This window comes from Monodon monoceros, unplaced genomic scaffold (assembly GCF_005190385.1).
Source record: "Monodon monoceros isolate NGI ecotype Baffin Bay Population unplaced genomic scaffold, NGI_Narwhal_1 Super_Scaffold_21, whole genome shotgun sequence".
NCBI classification, from domain to species: Eukaryota; Metazoa; Chordata; class Mammalia; order Artiodactyla; family Monodontidae; genus Monodon; species Monodon monoceros.
The window spans coordinates 148,919,973-148,942,654 of NW_021703778.1; the positions used below are offsets into that span (position 1 = coordinate 148,919,973).

Consider the following 22,682-nt stretch of genomic DNA (forward strand, 5'->3'; position numbering starts at 1 on the left):
TTATGGAGGAGCCTCTTTGCCTTCTTACTGTCCCTCTTCTCCACGCCCTGCAATCTGGCTGCCCGCCATTCCCCACTCCACCGAAACAGGTCTCACAGCCAGCGCTGGCTGCTCCTGTCTCCCTTTGTTCATTCATTTGGCCGCTGGACCGTATGGATTACACGGTGGATGCAAAGGTGGAGGAGGCCTGGCTGCAGACCTAGTGGAGCCCAGTCTTGGGGATGATGGCGCCACACACTGAGGAGCACAGGATGATCAGCAAACGCTCCAGCAAAGGTGCGACCAGGTGTGACATGGTGAGAGCCCAGAGTAGGGTAGAACAAATTCTTGCCCAAAGAGTAAAAAGAGGATGGCTTGATGGGAGAGAATATAGCTGAGCTAGGCCTTTTAAATAACGAGTAGAAATTTGCTAACGCCACCACTCCATCCTTCTAAGTCCTCGTGCTGGTCAACACACGCAGCCCCGCACGCTGCTGACCGCAGCTGCTTCTCGATTATGCTCTGTCCCCCATCTCAACCCCACACTCCCTCACGGACTGCTCCTGAGCAGCCCCTTCCTCCTGCACGCCCAGTGGCCTGACCGCACCCTGTCGTCTTCCTCTTTCTACAGTTTCCTCACAGACCACAGCCACTGCACAGCATCGACCATCCCTTACTTGGCTAGTCCTCCTTTGAAAGCCTCAGCCCCAAGCCCACTGGCCCCACTGCATGGATTTCCTCAAGCAACTCAAGGCTGACTTCTCCAATGTGGAATCCAGTGTCTGCCTTTCCGAACCAATTTTTGCCTGCTTTCCTATTTTTCATTCTTTCCACACTCTGGGTGGGCCCACTGTGTTCTAGGCCCTGGAGAGACTAAAAGACATTGTCCTTGCCTCCAGGAAGTAATGACCTGGGCCCAATCTATCTTGTCAACCTTATCTTCCAGTATTTTTCTGCATATAACCTATGCCTTAAATTCTGCCCTGCTCTTGGCTTTGATCATGCTCTCCCTTCTGCCTGATACGCCCTCTCCCCCATCTCCCTCTGCTGAAACCTACCCATTTTTCCAGGGCCTGACTCCAAGGCAACTCACTCACTCTGATCACCCCCCAACCCCCTAACAGAAGTGATCTCTTACACCTTTGATCCCCACAGCTCTGCGTTCCCTCTTTCTATACTTAACACATACGGTCACATCATGTAGAGGTCCTCTACTGCAGACTCTACTCCAGACTCTCTACTCTGGAGGGCATCCGCTTACAGCCTCCGATGTGGCTAACACTTGCTCAGTTACCCGGTGTGAATAGTGAATGGATGTGAGTAGCAGGATACTCTGGTGGGAACTGACCTCTAGCCCTGAAGGGCCTTGTTCCTTCACCAGATTCTCCCTGTTGGTCTTCCCACAGCCACGACGGACAAGTTATTCTTTAGGGTCAAAGAGCTCGTTGCTCAGGACGTCTTCCTCTGCACTTCCTGTGTTCCTATTCACTCTCTTGAGTGCTCGGACCAGATTTAACTGGATCTTTCTCCCACTTTGCCCATCTAAAATAACTCAGGCTGTCATATCATCTTTTCCAATACAACTCCCAGGAATCCCTTCTGTCCTTCTACCTTTGTAAAGGACAAGAGACACTCACGTTCAGGGATGGAAGCATTGTGAAGGTTGTTTCCTGAAAGCCGGGCCTGGAAGGCAGAACTGAAGAAGCCATCACCAGGACCACTGTAGGGAAAGGCAGAGAGAAGACAGCCAAATTAATGGAGTGAAACTGTGATTTCCCAGGAGCCCTAGGAAGAGCTCTGCACAGCTGGTTTAAAAGAAGTACAAGGGAGTGGCAGTGTGGTATCGTGGACAGACATGGGGGATAGAGTCAGAGAAACTAGGGTCCAAATTATAACTCGGCCACTTACTAGCTAGGTGAACTTTGGAAGATACCTGGCCTTGTTTAGCCACAATTCTTCATTTATAAATCAGGGATTTAAAAAAAAATCAAAGAGTTATTATGGGACTTCCCTGGTGGTCCAGTGGTTAAGACTCTGTGCTTACAATGCAACCGACACGGGTTAGATCCCTGGTCGCGGAACTGAGATCCCACATGCCGTGTGGCACGGCCAAAAATTTTTTTTTAAAAAAGAATTATTATGACTAAATGAGATAACGTATATAAAATGCTGAACACAGTTCCTGACACATAGTCACTACCTGTTAAATGGGAGCTGCTGCTGGTGTTATTGTTATTATTATCCTCACTCCAACTGCACATGCTTATGGTGGCCCATCCCTGTTAAGCACAAGGAACTGTGTTTAGGGATAAGGGGCAGTTTGGCTATTAGAACATTCTCTTCTTCCTTCAGGCCAGGGTACCCAAAAGATAGAACATAAGAGGAAACCAACAGAAAAAAAAACCTGGGTCCCCTCCGAGCATCCCAACGAGACCCAGGAAATCACACGGCCCCTCCCTAGGCTTAGAGGCAAGAGGAAGACCAGAAGTGAGACACTGGAAAGGCCCTGGCTGTACCTTTTATTCAGCACCATGAAGTGAACAGCGTACGTGGCCGTGTAGAGAGCCAGCGGCAGCACTATGAGGCACAGGATGCGAGCGGTCAGATGTTTTCCCACAGTCACCTGCAAACCAAGCCAGTGCAGGGTGCTGGGCATATGAGGCATTATTTGCCTTATGCCTGACATGTGTGTTATCTGTAAGTTGTTATGTGTAAGTCATAATCAGAAACAATTGAAAAACTAATGGCTATCAAGAAGGAAAGACATGGGGAAACCCTAAGCCTTCCCATAACACCCCCCACCAACCAAGCACTGCAGGGGGCTGAACCTGGGCCAGCCCTCCGCTGCCTGTCCAGACCCTCACCGAGGACCCCGGGCTGTCCCCGCGTTACTGCCAAGGTGTGGCCTGCATCTTCAGCATCGTCACTCATCACTCCCTCTCCATCCTAGTCACGCTGACGCCCTGCACTTTCCCCATGCTTCTTGCACTGTACCAGTCCCACCCATCACATTGATAACTGCTCCTTATCTTAACTTTAGGCCTCAGCTTCCTCCTAGAAGCCTTCCTGGATTGCCCGAGACTGGGCTTGTGCTCTCCTCTGTGCTTTCACAGCCTTTGTTGGCTGGACCGTGACTTATTTTTTCTTTTCTTTCTTTCTTTCTTATTTCTCTCTCTCCGTTGTCTCTAGAGGGCAGGAATCTTGTTTTAATCACCTGCATATTCTGTGTCTCACACTAGCGGATGGTCTGTCTATATGTCCTGAATGAATAAATGAACTTGTTGGGACTTTGGTTCAGAGGTGCATTACAGCAAAGTATCAATAGTTCAGGCCTGGAGTCAGCCTCGCCTGTTTGAATCCTAGACCTACCTCTTACTACTTGTATGACTTTGGGAACATTATTACCTCTCTAGGTCTCAATTTCCTCATTTGGCAAGAGGGTAATAACTACCTGCCTCACGGGTTTGTTATGAGGAGGAAATGAGATGATGAAAGTAAAGCATTTTGCATACTGCCTGACACAGTCACTCTTAATAAATAATATTGTAATAAACCATAAGGCCCTTACCAGCCTCCAGATGCAGAGACTCTGGGTCAGGAAAAGAAAATTTTAAGTTCAGGAAGTCAGTCTACCAATCTTACCTCAAGTCCCAGGCAGTCAGTGTCTGTCACACATTTGGCATGAGCCCAGACGGACAGAATCCCCTGGCTGGGTTGTTTGCAAAGCATTTAAAAACCAATGCAGGAACAAATGCCAAAAGAGAATCCCAAGGATATCAGTCCATCCTCTCTCTTTGTACCTCTCCAGCCTGTCAGCCATGGCCCACTCCCTGATGCCCTGGTCCCTACAGAGGGCAGCCGGATGCAGCCCACCTCAGGCCCAGAACACAGCTGTTCTGCCACCTGCAGCAGAAGCAGAGAAAGACCACTGGCTCTGCTAAGCGAGGAGCAGGGGAGCAAAGACATTTCTACAAGCACTTGGGTTCTCACCATTGAAAGACTGAGGTCTCCAAACAGGTGCCAAAGGTCTGAAACGGTGTTCCACCCCACTTGCAGGATGATAAAGAGGCCAACAAACTTGACCCCCAGAGCACCAGCTAGATTAACGCCAGTCAGGCTGAGCCAGAGCCACCAGGGGGCAGAGAAGGGCCTGAAAATCAACAAGGCACAGAGTTCAGTTTGGCAGCTGGAACCAAACTCAAAAGCAAGAGCAGCAATGGGGAAGGCAGAGGTCCTCTGACTCTGGGAGGCTGCACTGTGGCCTCTCTCTTGAGGGCTCCCAACCTCAGGGACCATGCATGGCTCCGAGGAGGAGGTGGTCTGTGAAACCCCTGAAACTGCAGGAAGCACAGTGTGAGAGTCAGTAGGTGATTCTTCTGGGGAGAAGCGCCATCGCTTTCCTCGCTAAGTACAGGGCTTCAAGTAAGCAAGAGGCTTATTCTTCAGTGGTGACCAATCAAGTGGAAGGAAAAGGAAAATCCAGAGAAGCCTGATGGATTCAGTCAGCCCTGTCTTTTGTGCCACCTCTGGACCCTGTAAAAGCCAGCAGTTACTGAGTGCCTACTATGTGTCAGGCACTGTTGCAAGCACCTTACACGTATTAACTCTTTAGCCTTCCCTACAACCCCCTGGAAGCAGATCCTGTCATCCGCCTCTTCTTCCACACGAGGACTCGAGGACTCGAGGTACAGAGAGGTTAGGTAATACAGCCAGCCAGCGGGGGAGCACAGTGCTAAGCCCAGCAGTCGGTTCCCAAGCTTGCTGCACTTAGATCACCTGGTGCTCTGAGCTGCAGTCTCCTCATCCCCTGGCTGACCCCCTGCCACAGCAAATGCTCCTGAACAGCCAAGACCTATGTGTTCCTGTACCTCTAGCTCCTGGCACAGTACCTGGCACATAGTATGTATTCAAGAAATGGCAGGTGGGGCTTCCCCGGTGGCGCAGTGGTCGGGAGTCCGCCTGCCGACGCAGGGGACATGGGTTCGTGCCCCGGTCTGGGAAGATCCCACATGCCGCGTAGCGGCTGGGCCCGTGAGCCATGGCCGCTGAGCCTGCGCATCCGGAGCCTGTGCTCCGTAGCGGGAGAGGCCACAACAGTGAGAGGCCAGCGTAGCGCAAAAAAAAAAACCCAAAAAAAAACAAAAAAAAAGAAATGGCAGGTGGAAGGGGATGTGGTGCAAGTAGAAGATAACCCAAATCCGGAGAGAGCTGGTGGTCACTGCTTGGTTGTGGCAAAACCAAGGTGACTTCTGAAAAAGCCTTAGCAGAGCCAGCTCTTTTGGTCTGAATAAAATGAATGACCTACTCTACTCTCTCAGAGGCAGAAGGATGATCTGGAAGGGACTATTCTGGAAGAAGGCCAGGCCCTCCAGAACAGCTTTAGAATTGACTGGGGCCTGCAGGGATCCTCTTGACTGATGTAGACCCTTCAAGCCAAACTTTATATACCTTATTCCCATCACCAAGTCAGGAATGGCTGCAACCACTGAGGGCAGGGAGACAAACAGTTCCCAGGCAATATCCATTCTGGTGCCCCCCACCCTAGGCATCACACCCACCCTGTCCCTGGCCCTTATATAAATTCTAGAGCTGCCACAGCTTCTGACACCCCCTCCCAAAGATGGTGTTTCTGACCTGTTGGCACAGGAGTTGTACTTGACCATGCTCAGCATGGCAGCCATGATGAAGAACATCAAGATGGGGTCAAGGAGGATGTACTGGGACAGAGTGAGGCATCCTGTGTCTGAAAAACATGAGCTCAGTGGTCAAAAAGTGGAATCAGAGATGGGCCCCCCTGAGAACCAAACACCCCAGTGGTAAGAAACAGTCCCCCTTGTGCTTAGTTGCATTTGTGCAGTCAAGATTAGATGGGCAACTGAGTCATCTGGAAGGTGGAAGGCCACAGCTTTGGGGTACACCAAAGCCCAATGATATGAAAGAATATCTCACACTGCTTCCAGGCCCTTGACCCACAAAGGGATCACGTCATGCATTCAGATACAGCGATCCTGAGATGAGGGCTCCTGCTAATTTCCACCATCAAAAAGGGAGTTCTGCTACCATGCTTATGCAGCCACAAACTACATACACCCAGGAAAGAATCTTACCATTTCATACGAAGTCTCTGTTGGGAGTTGATTCTCCATGCAGGTGCTGAAGTGATTTTTCTTTTAAACAAAATTTCATTACATCATGGCCTGGCCTAAGTCCTCCAATGTCTTCCCGTCTCATTCAGACTAACAAGCTGCTTCAGACAGCCTCAAGACGGCCACCAAAGTCTTCATGGTCTCCCCACCTATCCAGCCTCCTCTCCCAACACCCTCTGCCTCACTCACTCTACTCTGGCCTCACTGGTCTTCTTGCTGTTCCCTGAATCCACCAAGTGCCGCCTTGCACCGGGACCACTGCACATGCTATTTCCTCTGCCTAAACACTCTTCCCTCAGATCTCTGCATGGCTTAATCTTTGGCTTCACTCAGGTCTCTGCTCAAGGCCACCTCCTCAGGGGGCTCTTCACAGACCACCCTGCCTAAAACAGAATCACTCCCCATTACTCCCTCCCTTATCCTACCCTATTTTCTACATTGTACTTATTGCTTAAGGTGTTACAGTACAGACTTAATGCACTTGCTTATTTATCATCTGCCCCACTAATGAGCAAGCTCCACGACAGCAGTGTCTCAGCAGCTCATCCTCTGAGGCCAAGAAAGTGGCTTAGCACAGAGGAGATGCCTGCAAATAGTCGTGGAATGAAAAATGAATAAACCAATAACTGAAGAGGGAAGTTAAAGACCCAAGGGAAAAGCCACCAGTCCTCTAGAAAGAGACCCTGCAGTCTTGCAACATTATCTGTCAAAGCAAAGCCAGAGGGCTTCCCTGGTGGTGCAGTGGTTAAGAATCCGCCTGACAATGCAAGGGACACAGGTTTGATCCCTGGTCCGGGAAGATCCCACATGCCACAGAGCAGCTAAGCCTGTGCACCACAACTACTGAAGCCCGCGCACCCTAGAGCCTACGAGCCATAACTACTGAACCCACACACCGCAACTACTGAAGCCCACACACTCTAAGGCCTGTGTGCCGCAACTACTGAAGCCCGAGCGCCTAGAGCCCATACTCCGCAACAACAGAAGCCACCGCAATGAGAAGCGCGCACACCACAACGAAGAGTAGTCCCTGCTCACTGCAACCAGAGAAAGCCCGCGCGCAGCAACGAAGACCCAACGAAGACAAAGAAAAAAAAAACAAAGCCAGAATCGCCCCTAAATTAACCACCTAAACTGGTCTGGACTTCTTCAAATGTTAAGCTCTATGAGGTCAGGAATTCACTTTCATATGAGCAAGGCTAAAAACAGGATCAATTTCTCTGGATCAACTCTCAATTAGCCATGTGAGAATTATCCACAGAAATAAAGTTCCCATTTTATCCTCTGCCACCCAGCTACTTCTGTGGCATCTACCTTTGCATTCAGTTGAAATTAGTTTAAGGAATGCAAACTAATCTTGACAGTAACCTAAGAGAAGCAGAATTAGAACTGTAAGCCTCCTTCAAACACACGCACACGCACACGCACACACACACGCACACGCACACACAAGCACACATAAACTTGTTATCCATTCCAAACTCAAATGTGGATAACTTGCAGATAATCTATTCCTTGGGATTACCCCTACCAACTCACCACTCCAATAAAATATAAAGGCTTGCTACATATAAGTATTTATATATGTAAGTATTACTAGTGAATAAAAGGAGACTTGTAGTACATTTACCCAATCCTCAGGTTACTTAAGAACTGGGCCCGTAGACAGGATCTTTAAGTATATTGATTTCCAGCTACATTCATAGTGTGGCAGTCAATATCCCAAGTAACGTGGTCTAGGACAACTTACCAAAGGTGAGGAGGGCAGCCGTGAGCAGCGCTGCCGGGAGGGACTGGGACAGCTCCAGTACAGTGAGGTAGGCAAAGGGGATCAGCAAAGCGCCGAGGAACGCGCAGAACTATGGAAGGACAGGAGAAGCAGTCAAGTAACTAACTAAGCAAAGCATCAGGGACCTACTTGGCTTGGTACAAACTAATCTTTTAAGATGGAGGGCCCTGATGATGGCATGACTTGGTGACCTAAAATCACCTGCAATATGTTTAAATATCAAAGGGGTGGTGTAACAGTGAAGCATCAAATCAAGCAACATTTACGTTCCCATTAAGCACCAACTTGTGCACTGACAAGAAATCAGCAAAGTTCAGCCCGGGAGGTGTGGGCAAGACGGCCCACGATTTCAAGTGGGAGACTCCGGGAATGGACCGTCCCATCATTGCTAGCTGTGACCTTGACAAAGTCACGTCTCTGTATCTCAGCCTCTCCTTCTGTGTAATGTGAAACTTAAGAGTTCCTACCTCATAGGGTTTACTTTTTAGATTAAATGAGCTAAAGTTTATTACCACACAGAAAGTTCTTGATAAACACTAGCTTCTGTTATGAAACTGGGTGCAAGTTGAGAAATACCTCTCTGGAGGTGTTTTAATATTTTAGAGAACTCTAATGTTATTTCTGTTATTTCTCCCTTGGTCCTTTTATTCAATCACACCAGGAATCACTCTTTAATCTATAGGTTGTATTTTGATTTTAGAAAAAAGACTGCTTGACACTTCAGCATCTGGAGGGTTGTTTTTCAGTTTTGTTTTGTTTTTAACCACCAGTGTTCTCTCCATCCCCCTACCCTGTCCATCAAAAGTAATCAGACAAACCCAGGGGAATGGAAATTCTCACATTTGGGTTGTCACTTTTTGTTAGCAGAAAGCAATGTGCTCTAGTGTGAAAGGGAACAGGGCTGATATATTTGGCCTTCTCATTTCCATAGCAAGTTCACAGTGAGTCAGGCCTATATCCAATTATGTATGCTATGTGGTATTCAAACATCATTAGGAAGACAAAGAACCACTTAAGAATATGAACTTGAGGGTAGTGGACACTTCTTGTTTAATATGGAATGGTATGACCACACAAACAAGCCAGTGATTAGCCCAAGTAATCACATGGCATTTATCTAAACTGCTTTGATAAAGCAGTTTCCTTGAGGAAAGGGGCTTGTAAATGCAACCTGCTCTGAGAGCTCCACACTGGAGGACAGTTTCCACAGGTCTTATTAGCTCCAGGTACAAGGTCCCCAGAGAGTTGGGTATTTAGGCCCTGCCATGCCCTATCAAGGCTGGTGTTGGGACTCAGAGCACAGAGGGACCAGGCAAACACACACTTCCCTTAAAAGACTGGAAAACCCCTTGTGTGCCCGACACCTTCGTGAGGAAAGACAGAAGAACCTGGTGACATGGGTGTGGGGATGCTGAAATGTTAATAAAGGCCCTCAGAGGTAGGCAACACCCTAGCAGTTGTGGCTGCAGGGGAAGGACGCATAGCCTGCCAATGTGCTGAGGCCAATGTTGGGATTGCAGGAGATTCCTGGCTGCCTGAGTCCCGGGCTGCCCTCTGATCTGAAATCTGATGCCTCACGTTGGCAGGAGAACAGGTGATGGGGTGCGCTTGCTCCTGTCTGTGTCATTGCTGTATTATCTGTGGCCTCCCTCTCCCTTCCCGCCCACCCCAGCTCTGAATCTCTACTACAGGGTACAGGTCCAATCATCCTCCCCCACCAAAGTCCCCGTGTCTAAATCTGCCACCACTCCAGGGCTTCCAGCTGTCACATTTCTGACTGAGTGTGGCCCCAGAGTTGAGTCGGGCAATAGCAAGTCAGGAAGCCTTACTCCTCTCATTCCCAGGTAGCTGTGATGCTCATATTCGTCCCCAGGCTTCTGGAACAAAAAGGTGCCGTCATATCCACTCAAGTGGCCAGCAAGGCCTATCAGCATCTGAGGAGAGAAGGAGAGGCCTCAGAGAGAAGATGCCTCCGCCCCCTGAACTCCCCTCCAGCTGCGCCCAGACCTCGGCTTCCCTTGACAACTGCCCATAGAAGGAGCTACCACTGTGACATTTTCTCCAGCAGCTGTGGCAGAGCAAAGAATCTTTTGTCTACAGAGCTCATTGCCTGAAACAAATCCTCTCTTGTGTTAAGGCCAAGTTCTTGGGAACAGTGCAGACTGAGTATTTAGGAAGAAAAAAATCCCACAATTCGAAGGGCAGGGCCAGTGAGGGGCTCTCTCATTCAGCCTTCTTTCATTTGTTACGAAGTAAAACACGACAGCTCATGGGGGAGGCCATGGGCAGGGGCTGATTCCTGGGAGACTGGGCCACTGAAAAGAAAATGAGGTTCCAAGTCAGAATGAGGAGGGAGGAAAGTGGCCAAGTTGCTACACACCAGGAATAGAGAGAAGGGAAGAAAATGGGAAAGCAGAATGCAAACACAGATGCATTTCCCCAGAGGGGAAGAGAGAAGTCCCAGTGGAAACAGTGCCAAAAGGCCAGGGACTGGTTTCTCCTACCACCAGTATTCCAAAGGGAGGCCACCCTGGCACATCCCAAAACAGAACAAAGCAACTGTAAACTAAGACTGTGAGTTGTAAATCCTTCAAAACGTTCGAGAGGATCAGCCTCTTCATTTCTGTCTTTCCTTGACCGTCAACAGTGTAAAATGTTCTTTTCCACACACGTAATCAGAAGCAGCTAAAACATAAAAACTGTCAGCAAATATCAGGCATCTGAAACAGCCCCAGGCTGCCTCGGCCTGACCCCTGTGCTCGAGTTCGGCTGTGTGGAGGGGTAGAATACACTGGCTGTGTGGAGTGAAAGCCCTTCCCAGCGATGCTGCTTGTGGGGGCTTGGATTTGGACCACTAACCAGCTCACTTTTTTCTCTAAGTAGTTCTAAACACAGTCACTCTCTGTAGTTCTGTGTCAAGGTACAGAAGCCAAAGTTCAGCAGTAAATTACTATGAAGCCTTATTTAAAAAAAAAAAAAAAGGAATCCCAGGGTCCAGTTAATCCCAGTTAATTTAATATTAATTAATTTAATGTAAAGTAATATAAGGTATTGAGAAGACAGAGCCATCCGAATACCCAGGTGAACTTAAACTGACAAATGACAATCAAATGAATGTCCCTTCCCCCCTGGGATCTCAGAAGACAGACCCGCCTGGTGCTGGCATAAATCCCCAGACTTCTTGGCTGGTCTGGTAGAGTGAAGAAATGCACAGATGGTTTGGATCTCAGAGCCCCCCATACTAGCTCTCTGATCATAATCATCTCTTACCTACAGGTAGTAAAACCTTCCTTGCAGATGGTTGTGAGGCTTAGAGGTAATGTTGTAGGTAAAACACTTAGCACTCTGACAAGCGTTTAACAAGCACTCAAAATTCAGTTCCCTCTCAGTTTCCATAAGGTTAAAAGTAGCCCTGAGCTAATTTCCTAACTAAAGAACTCATTCAAATCAATAAGAATAAGAGCAACTTACTAGAAAAATGTTTTCATAGAAAACAAAACACAGATGGCTAAAAAACATATGGAAAAATGTTCAACGTAATTCAGAAAGACATGCAAATGAAAACAGTGATATACCAGTTTTTACTCTCAAATTCGCAAAATTTTGGAAGTATGATCATACCAGTGCTGGCAACGATGTGAGGGAAGCAAGCACCCTCATACACTGTTGGTGGGAGTATGTATTATCACAGCATTTTTGCAGGAAAACTTAACAATGTCTAACACAAATCTAAATGTGCATATTATTTGACTCTAGTTCAGCCGCTGAGGTTCTTTTGGCTACACCTGCAAAACTATGAAAAGATAAATGTACAAGGATGTTCATTGCACTACCTTTTGTAATGGCTAAAAATTGGAAATAACATAAATGCCCACCAGTTGAAGAGAGGCAAAATAATTTATGGCACAACTGTATAACGGAATAATCTACAGCCATGAAAAAGAATGGGGTACATTTTATGTACTGATGTGGAAAGAAGTTAAGATATATTATGTTTAAAATACAAGTTGCTCAACAATTTTAGCCTGATTCCATTTGCATATATAATGTGCTGTTCCCGTGTGCTAATATATATGTGTATAGAAATGCATACACACTTATATTTGTATAAAGTTTTTGAGAGGATATATAAGAAACTGTTAATAAAGGTGACCCTGGCTGCCTCTGAGGAATAAAAATGTGAGGGAAGGTAACTTTTGACCTTTTATTTCCTTCTGTACTGATCAAACTTGTTGCTACGTGCAGGTATTTTTACTTCTTTTAAAAGTACCTATTTCCTTGGAGCCCCTGGCACCCAGGGCTGGGACCAGTGTGAAGAGGCAGGTATTGGGGTCAGTACTGTAGGAGAAAACGTTCTACTCACCACTTCATGGGGTTTTTGATTCTTGGACTGACTTGGCCTCAGAACCTATGAAAGCTACTTTGCTTATCATTCTCTTTCATCCAGGTAGAGCACAGGACCATCAAGAGATAAATTAGAGGGGCAGATGGATCATACTCTCTGGGGGCAGCCTTAGAAAGAAGCCTCACATTTCTCCCTTCACACAGGGGCCACATGTGAGGAAGGGAAGGCTTCAGCAAAAACAAATCAGCAAGTGTTTTCCACACGCCTTCACTGTGCTGGGCACTAGCAGACTCCAAAAACAGACAGGCAGTCCCCAGATGAAAGACTGGGCTAGGTTTCCTCCTCTACTGGCGGGCTGGGTCCCAGGCTAGCCCAGTGCAAATATTCAGCACGTTCTGTGGCTTAATTCTACAGCGGTAACAGATGTACTTGCCCGAATACTGGGGCAAGGCAAGTTCATCAGGCAGTGGTATAATGGTTAACAGAGCAGACTCTAAGCCAGTCTGAACCTTACCAGCTGCCACTTACTAGCTTTAATCCCTGTGGCAAACTACTTATCGTCTCTGAGTCCCAGTTTCCCCTTCCGTAACATGAGGATACAACAGTACCTACTTCATAAGGTTGTCCTGAGCATTATATAAGTTAATGCATCTAAAGTGACTAAAAGAGACTGTTCAATTGCTCCAATCTTATTGTTGTTATCTTATAAAGGAGACAGAAAGAGGCATTACATATTTTGCTCCTTCTCTGGGCTCGGAGCTAATTTTGAAATAGGCCACCTAGGGACTCCCCTGGTGGTCCAGCAGTTAAGACTCAACGCTCTCAATGCAGGGGGCCCGGATTCGATCCCTGGTCATGGAACTAGATCCTGCATGCCGCAACTAAGAGCCCACATGCTGCAACTACAGATCACACATGCCACAACTGAGAGGAAGGAAGGAAGGAAGGAAGGAAGGACGGACGGAAGGAAGGAAGGAAGGAAGGAAGGAAGGAAGGAAGGAAGGAAGGAAGGAAGGAAGGGGCCACCTATCCCACCTTCCTCTCCACCCCTCCCACCTGCAGGGCCTTGCCCCTGGTCCCTACCCCATGCTCTGGTGCTTTCCCCCTAAGCCCACCTGTCACAGTCACCACCCCTGCCACCCCTCACCCCCTGCCTACATCCCCAAGTACTCCATGCTCCAAGAACACTCCTCATCTTCATACCAGGCAAATTCCTGTCGCCTTAGTACCAGAGAGCTCAGCCTCCAGTTAGGAAGAAAGGAGTGAGCGAAATGCCAAGGCTAATCCATTAGCCTTCTCGGGGGTGTTTGTTTTTAAGAGAGTAAAATGAATTCTGATTGGTGGAATTTCTAATTGTACATCATGTGAAAGGAACAAGCCAAACAACGTGCACGCTGGGAACGGGGAGTGGGAAGGAGTTTCAGGCCCTTGTGGACAGTCAGCTCCCCTAAGCTATTTCTGCTTTTTATGCAACACATTCCTTCTCTCCATCTCTTTTTTTTTCGTATACCATAAAATTCACCATTTTAAGGTGTACAATTCAGTGGCTTTTAGTTTATTCACAAGGTTGTGCGACCATCACCACTACCTAATTCCAGACTATTTCATCACCCCAAAAAGAAATTCCACACCCATTTACAGTCACTCCCCAATCCTCCCTCCCCCCAGACCCTGGCAACTGCTAATCTAGTTTCTGTCTCTGTGGATTTGCCAATTCTGGAAACATATAATATGTGGCCCTTTATGTCTGACTTCTTCCACTTAATATAATGTTTATGAGACTCATTCATGTTGCAGCATGTGTCAATATTTCACTCCTTTTTATGGCTCAATAATATTCCATTGTATAGATAATACCACATTTTGTTTATCCATCCATCAGTTGGTGGAATCTCTCTCCATTTCTGAGCCCAGAGGACTCCTAAAAACACCAAAGGTTTCCCATGAAAGCAGCTGTTCTGGAATGTCAGGGAATTCTTTCTACAAGCCCAAGAATTAAATCCAAATCTAAGACTTGGCTCCAACTCTTAGGAGAGCACTGTCATTCACCACACCGCTCACCTTTCCCAGAGGCGGGTGCACATCAAAGAAAAAGGTGCGGTTGATATAGTAACTTCCCATTTTTCCAAAGTGAGTTTCATCCCAACTAAAAAGAAAACAGAAAGAGAAATGAAATTCTTAAAATTATCATACAACCCAAACAGCCTTAATAAAGCATGGTTAAAATTACAGTTAAAACCAAAGGTTATAAGTTTCAAGCAGTTAATGAGAAAATCTGGATTAAAAAAAAAAAAAAGCTTTTGACACAAGTGATTTGAGGAAGCAAGACATCAGGCTGTTCCTTAATCTTCATTTAGACAGCGGAGAAAGGCTAGCAAATACTTACCAACCAGTTTCATAAATTTAAGTTAAATCTATACTTATACTGTATCTTGAGTTTCGATTTATTTTAAAAAGGTGAAGGGTTTCCTATACTATAAAAAGTTTTGCAATAAGAGTTTTCTTCCAAGTCTGCTAACTTTTTTTTAAAAGTAAGTTTATTTATTTATTTATTATTTATTTGTGGCTGCATTGGGTCTTTGTGGCTGCGCACGGGCTTTCTCTAGTTGCGGGCGCTACTCTTCGTTGTGGTGCAAGGGCTTCTCATTGCAGTGGCTTCTCTTGTTGCGGAGCATGGGCTCTAGGTGCGTGGGCTTCTGTAGTTGTGGTACATGGGCTCAGTAGTTGTGGCTCACAGGCTCTAGAGCGCAGGCTCAGTCATTGTGGCACACGGGCTTAGTTGCTCCATGGCATGTGGGATCTTCCTGGACTAGGGCTCGAACCTGTGTCCCCTGCCTTGGCAGGTGGATTTTTAACCACTGCGCCACCAGGGAAGCCCCAAGTCTGCTAACTTCTAACCCTAAGACTATTTTTGCCACTAGAAACTACATTACTCTTGCTGTTACAAACTACACTGTGGGCTACTGATCAGTAAGAGCCTATAGACCATGGTTGTGCCTGGAGTCTGATTTTGCTCCCAACCTTGTGATAACTAACCTGCTAACTATGAACTCACTGACCTTATTATAATGAACTAACAAGTATATAAAAAGTGTGGGCTTTCTTACTAAGTTAACAACCAGTCTAAAAACCTATCCTCATTATTTACAAATTATTTACAAATTATTTTGCAAGTAAGTGATTCTAATACACTAGCTTTTAAACACAATGCAAAAATCTTGTTCTTCTACACAACCACAGTAAACCTTTCACACCCTACATGGGGGCTTCACAGCGGCAGGCTAGTAACCCAGCAGAACCTGGCCGTTTCTGTTTGTCAATCTCTCCCTGCAGCTCAGAAGAACAGTTGCTTTCTAGTGACTATCCATCCCCAGGTCAGCTTCTGTAAGTAGTTATCACTGTCCTACAGAATAAGGGACAAAACATGCTCTTACCAAAAATGCAGGGTCTTTTTTTTGTTTGTGTGTTTTACACACTGGGTCTAATAAATAGGCAGAAGGGTAAATCTACTTCTGCGTCTGCTAAGCACATGGCTTGACATGAAATGAGGACAGTGACATGGCGATGTCAAACAGAAAAATAACTTCCAAGCAGTGTGACAAAATACATTTGCAGAAAAAAGAGAGATCCGGTCCCAGCTCCGCCACCCACTGTGGGAGCATGACCCGGCAAAATCACTCACCCTCTCCGGATCTCTTTTCTCATCTACGTGATGAAGACAACAGTAGCATCCGCCAGTCCACCTCGCAGGGAGGCAGGTATCAGGTAACACATGGGAAAGAACCCTGCAGACTATAATGTCCCACACATGCTGGGCACTATTTAAACTGTCCCAACATTTGTGGTTAGTTTTGAAGTCTGTTTGGAAACATATTGATAAAGGGGTGTAAGATTTTTACTTCAAGTAAAACTAGTAGCAATAGTCACACTTCCTCTTGGCTTTTACTGCGTGTTTGTGGTGGGACGGACAGTCTTCTCTGGCTCTCTCTTGCTCTACAGACCTTGCAGGCTACGCCAAGAATGCAAGGTCCTGGCTGCTCTTTACTCAGGCCACTTCTCAGGGTTATGCTTGCAGCAACCTTGAGGAAGACACCATGTCTCCCTCTGGGACAGAGAGCAGTCTTGTTTACTGCTTATTATAAAACAGCGGATTCCCCAAGATCAATACTCCTCAGCTGTGATTCAACCCCCTGCATGTGCAGGCATTCATCCAGACCCAGGGTATCACATGGGACACTGGGGGCAAGGGGAACTGATGCCAACATACTGATGCTCATCCTGCTTGCTGTGCTGTGAGAAATAAAGGCCTTTGTCTGTGACCTAGGACTTTGTCTCCTGCCAGCATCCATAAAACAATGACAGGCTAACTCATTAGTTGGCAAGTAGCATAAAAATAAAACCCCAAACCCTGATAGTTTCGGTGACAAGCATAGGATGCTGAGTCATAGCTTTCCTTAAGAGAAAGGACAAGGGCCATCATGGACTGGGTTAGGGGATAAGAGAAGACTCCCTGGAATCTGGTAGTGAATGCTCTTGCCCAAGTGGTGGGGAAGGCAGGTAGTAAGAATCCCCCACTGTCCTGCCTATGAATAAGGTTGAGGGGAGAGAGGCAGGATTGAAACAAACTGTCTGAATGCTGCCTTGGTTACTGCCCACGGCCTTCTGGGCAAAAGGAGGAAAGGATATAATCACAACCCTGGGGCAATAAGCTAAGCAGCCCCAGCCAAAAGGCAAGATGGACGGGCTGATGAATCTAGGAGGCCCCAGTCCTTACATATGGTGCCAGCGGTAAGGACCTTGCTATTCAATGCAGAACTCTGGGTAAAATGAAAACATTGAAAGGTTCTCGGGTGAGCTGTGTGCTCAAGCTAAAGGTGTTTGCCTTGCTTAGAGGCTCAGAGCCACTCCCTCCGTGTCCCATGACCCCTCCCCCTCTGGCACAATCTCAGCTTCTTTAAAGAGTAAGATGATTACAGGTGGGGCTAAGGTCTCCCTGTCCCTAAAGGGGACTAAAGGCCATACACACCCATCCTAGTGTGGTGGGAAACTCTGGGGAGAAAAGGGACTCAAGCTCAAAGTCCTACTGGATACAGGAGCACCCTACTCAATCCCTTGGAGTAAGAGGATTTGCTAGGCACAGGGATTACCAAAGGTGCCGAGGACTGCAGGGAGGACCATAGCAGTGTGTACAGGGACTGAAAGAAAAAGCCCCTAAGCCCAGGTGCTCACCAGACACAGGAAAGCAGACTGGGAAGAAGTGGTGCCAAGCCTGCTGAGGGGCTGAAGGAGCAAAAAGGCCTCCTCCTGCGCCCTGCATCCAGCACTCGCCACACCTCCCACCTGGGAATGGCATAACCTCTAGGTGGCTGTCATTATAGCTCCTGATGCAGGCCTATTAGACTTGTTAGTTGAAAGGGGAAAAAGCACCCAAATTCAACTGATAGGGTCTGAGCCAAGTTCCCAGCGGGGACGGGAAGGGAAAGTGGCCTTGTGGGTAGGGCCCTTGCAACTACTGTTGTGTCTCCCACTGCTGAAGGCATAGTCGTATTTATCCCATATGTGTCCAAGATTATCCCATTGAGAGACTGCTAATTTAGTGAGAGGTGATCCTGTCCCCTCCCAAGTGGTCCTACAGAAATAATATAAATCACAAGACGAGAAAGGGACATTACAGCTTTAAAGATGGAATTTCGGGGCGAGGGGTTGGGGAGGGAGGCTTGGAGAGCTCCATGACAGCGCCATCTGCTGGACATAGGCACCAAGTACACACCCTTTTAAAGGGGCAACTGTCACCTACTACTAAGCTCTTGTTGAACTTGAGGGCCTGAACCATGAAGACCCTAGGACTCTTTGGCCTGATACTGTCACTTTGGGGTGGGTCAACTTGAAATCTATGACTAACGACGGAAAGGCTCGACAAGCCTCGCTGGTGAAATGGAAGTGGTATATTCAAGAGTATAGCCGGCCTGGCCCTAGAGGCATCTTGGTTTTTCAAGAAGAGGTGGCAGCTGCCCCTTTGGAAGAAACTATCTTCCACTCCACCACCTGAAGCAAAGCCGCTGACTCAGTGGGATCTTGATTCCCAGAGGTTCCTCCTAATGTTTGTGCCTGGTTCACTGATGGTTATAGGCTAAATTAAAAGCAGATGGTGTCCACAGGGCAATAGCTATCATCCAGCCCCACTGACGTTTCTGGAAGACCGACTGCAATAAGGGTTGATTGGCACAATGCACTGAATTGAAAGTCATCACCCTTGCCTTAGACAATACTCCTAAGAAACAGACAAGTTATACTTTTATTTTCCCTTAGGCTTTTGCCATTGGCCTAACCATCTGGTGTGTCACTTGTAAGGCTATATACTAAGAAATGTAAAACACCCCTCTTCCGAGCCAAGAACTGTGGAAAAAAATCATGGCTGCCTGCCAATGGGACAATCTGGATCACTCCTGTAGATGCCCCCAGTAAGGGCCAGTATTCTGATAAGACTGATTAGAATCAAGCTGCTGATCAAACCTGCACCATCCAGACTGCTGCCATTGCCACCTGCATACATCAATACACCAGGCATGGAAACACATCTACCACCATGGACTGGGCACAAAGTAAAGGACTATACGTCTCCAAAGCAGAAGCCATTGCTACATTGTGGTAACTTGTGACTCCTGCCAAAAGTTGGCACGTTTGTCTTGCAGTAAAGGAAGCCACATTGCGTGGGGTACTGGCCACTCCAAGGACACTGATTGTACTCGGACTTTGTTCCGCGTTCCAGGCTATCACGGGTGCCCCACTGCTGTTGACACCGTCTGGCTTAGTGCTGATGCTGTTCCAGCCCAATCACCTGACTCTAGATATATCACTGCGGCCCTTGAAACTAAACCGTGTTGTGTTTTCAGCTTTCCAAACCATCTACAGTCTAACAACGGTACACCTTTTTTTTTTGCAATGGCTGAATAGCCAAAAATCTGATGACATTCCACACTCCAGACCATCCACGGGCATCTGATATTGTCGAGCACTGAACAGTCTTCACAAAAAGATTTCTGTGTCAACTTCCCTCACCTTCCTCCTTGTTCACACACCTTAGTCAAGTAGTTTGGTCACCTAACTAGGTGTTCATCTCCTCTCGGCCACCAACTGGGTAATGATCAGAACAAAAGGGGTGGAAGGTTATAAAAACCTATTTTGAAAATTTGAGATTCTTCCTTGACTATTCCTGGGCTCGACTGGTCTCCCCTAACAGCAATTCTGGATCAGCCTGGGGGTGCAGTTGGGGATTTATGGGATTCAAACTTAATTCCAGCTCAGTCACTTGGGTTTTCTTGTTGGAGTGACGTGGTTTTAGTGCATAAAGATCACCTGGTTGAGCACACTGCTTGTGAGGTCCCGCTACAGTGGCTCACATGGACCAAGATGGGAGACATAATAAGTCTCTGTCAAGTTTCTGACAGTGCCCATGACAGAAAGGTCTGGATATTAGTATGCAATAGTTGGAGTAAAGGTGAAATTACAGGTACTAGAGTGGGACACACTGATTATATGGCAGTGGGAGGAAACAAACAACCTTTCCACCTGGGGAAGGAACATCTTAGGCCCCTGGAAATGTAAAAAGAAGGGAAATAATTAATGCTCTCTTTGCCTCCTAGGCCCAGCACCCAGCCTGGCAAAATACTAACACGGTTCAACTAAGTCAGTGGCAGCTGTAGCTAGCAATCTGACCTATTGCTGACTCTGTTATTCCACTATGAAACCAGAAAAACTCATGTGGACATGGCCGGTCTTGAACTATCCTCATGTCCCTGACGACATCAACATTAACTCCAAACATGGACCTCCCTCGCATGTGCGCAAAAACACAGACTGGCACAACCTTCTGTTAGTATGACTGATATAAATTCATAAGCTTCTCCTGACACCCTAGGGACCTTAGGTTATGCCTTGTATAGTGATTGAGGCTGCAACGACGCAGTGACTCTCACTGCCCGTGGGGCTTAACCAAATCACTGTAATGATGATCTAAATCAAAGCTGATGGAAATCCAAATAATATTTAACAAAAAATCCTGAACTGGAGTGATCTGCACCCCTTCAGGTAATATATTAGAATGCAGGGAAGAATGTGCTATGGAATGTCTTTCCACTGGGCATGGGAGTTGCTTTTTAAATGGGAGAACTCATTGTAATTATTGGCAGTGACATCAAAAATCAGAGGTCAGTCTAAACACCTGTGTACAGACTATAATGGATAACAGACTGGCCTTAGACTACATCTCAGCTATCTGAAATAAGACTTTCCTGGTCCCTCCCCACCCCACTCCAGCACCCTGGAGGGCACACGTTAACACCACAGGTTGGCCTCACCCTGCTGTTTTTTTTGTTTTTTATTTTTTTTGCGGTACGCGGGCCTCTCACTGTTGTGGCCTCTCCCGTTACGGAGCACAGGCTCCGGATGCGCAGGCTCAGCGGCCATGGCGCACGGGCCCAGCCGCTCTGCGGCATGTGGGATCTTCCCGGACCGGGGCACGAACCCGTGTCCCCTGCATCGGCAGGCGGACTCTCAACCACTGCGCCACCAGGGAAGCCCCACCCTGCTGTTTTGACTCCTGGTGAGAGTAGCCTTAATTAAATGTTGTATGAGACAAACTAAACAGACTGGGTCCCTGCCTCAGCCAGGTTAATCCGAGTAGCCAATGGAGTTGCACATTCATGTGAAAATTTGCTAGAAGCCAAGAAAGTGTAAAATCAAGGAGTGAGACTGTTGGGAGAGACAGTCCTCCATGGGTCTCTTGTACTTCCACACACCTTGCTGGGTATGCAGAGAATGCAGGGCCTTGACTGCACTTTACCTGGGCCATTTCCCAAAGTTGTGTTTGCACCAAGCAGCCTTGAGAGATGAGGTAACATCTCTCTCCAGGGCAAAAAGTACACTTGCTTTTTGTAAATTCCCCAAGCTTGTTGCTCCTTAGTTGCAAGGCAACGCACAATGTGTGCAGTCATCCATCTGAGCCCACAGCGTCACCCCGTGGGACTTTGGAGCCATGAGAAACTGAATCCAATAGGCCGATGTTCATCCTGCTTCCTCTGCTACGAGTAATAAGTCTTTTGACTCTGACCCAGGAGTCTCACATCTTCCGCCAGCACTCATGAAATAGTAACAAGCTAATTCATTAACTTCCAAGTAGGGTAACCCTGATAGTTTGTTAGCCTGCTTGCTTTTTAGTCAAGGAGTTCCATTTCTAACAACCTCTACACTTTCTCCTCAGTGATACTGAGAAAACATGGTATCACGTCTTGGCCAAACAAATTAACCATTTTCAATCTGTATAAAAATTTTCCTCCTTCGAGCTGGAGACTTTTTAAGGCTTTTTTTAACGAAATTTGACTCCTGCACCTTAGTCCTACAAAATAAAGCCTTTAAGAAAATACATCCTCACAGGATGCCCCCAGACCTGCTTCCTGGGACCCTTGTTATCATTCGTGGACACACAGGTTGTTCTGGCTCCCGAGAATGTGGTACTCAGATAGGAATGTTCCCCTCCGTGGAGGTCTGGAAATCCTGCAGATTAGGAACTCAGGCCTTAGGAAATTCTGTACTAAGAATTTCCAATTCTCCTGGGTCAGTTCAAGGCACCTTTAAAAGCTACCATTTGAGAGCCAGGTGAGACGCTGCAGCATAACCTGCAAGACACGAAGACTGCTTCCTCAGATCCTAAGGAAATCCCACTCTCACACACACCGGAGCAAAAAGATTTCTCTCACGGAGACTGCACCTGGGCAGAGCCAACCACCAGAAACCTGTTTCACCTCCAGCGCGGCCCCGCCCCTCCACCTATGAATCCCGCCCTCTCCGTGCCTCCAGACCAATGAGAAGGCGCGCCCCTCCCTCCCAGTTGCCATGGTGCCTGCCCAGTCCCTCCCATCACTCACCAGATGTGCGGCGGCTGGTCCAGACGGTGGAAGCGGGTAGCGAAGGACATCAGCGTCACCAGGGCCAGCAGAGCCCACCGGCCGGGCGCCTCGAAGCGCCGCGAGCTCGGAGCAGGCCGTTTGGGGCTCCGCGCTGTAGCCTCGGTGGCCACGTCCGGGCCCACGGCCCTAGCAGCCTGGGACCCACAGCGGCCCCTCCGGGGACGCAGTTCGGACCCTGCCAGGCCTCCGCCTACGGCCGGCGGCATCCTTCCCCTCCTCAGGATGGCCCTCCGGCCCGCTAGCACGCTGGGTCTTGCGAGCCGCCCCACCAATAAGTCACCAAGCGGCGGCTCGGGGTGCCCTGGGAAATGTAGTTCCCTGCGCCGGCAGCGGGGTCCCTGGGAAATGTAGTTCCCTACCCCGGACTCTGGGCTGGAAGGGGAGCGCGGTCGCCGCCCGGGCCGCTAGGAGGCGGCTAGGGGCGCAGAGCATGACGTCCGGGCGGGCCGGGGAGAAAG

The 22,682-nt window shown here is 47.8% G+C and overlaps 1 protein-coding gene across 2 annotated transcripts in view; it reads right to left on the reverse strand.

Annotated features, from left to right (window-relative positions):
- Positions 1-22,643, reverse strand: part of POMT2 (protein O-mannosyltransferase 2) — a 47,863-nt gene extending 25,220 nt beyond the window's left edge. For both annotated transcript variants that reach the window (XM_029238399.1, XM_029238400.1), the window contains exons 1-8: positions 22,183-22,643; positions 14,321-14,405; positions 9,744-9,848; positions 7,876-7,984; positions 5,614-5,722; positions 3,970-4,129; positions 2,496-2,602; positions 1,617-1,699 (exon numbers count right to left, since the gene is read on the reverse strand). In XM_029238399.1, the coding sequence (XP_029094232.1) occupies positions 1,617-1,699; positions 2,496-2,602; positions 3,970-4,129; positions 5,614-5,722; positions 7,876-7,984; positions 9,744-9,848; positions 14,321-14,405; positions 22,183-22,430 (1,006 nt within the window). In that variant the 5' untranslated portion in view covers positions 22,431-22,643. The remainder of the gene's footprint in view (positions 1-1,616; positions 1,700-2,495; positions 2,603-3,969; positions 4,130-5,613; positions 5,723-7,875; positions 7,985-9,743; positions 9,849-14,320; positions 14,406-22,182) is intronic.
- Positions 22,644-22,682: the final 39 nt, after the last annotated feature.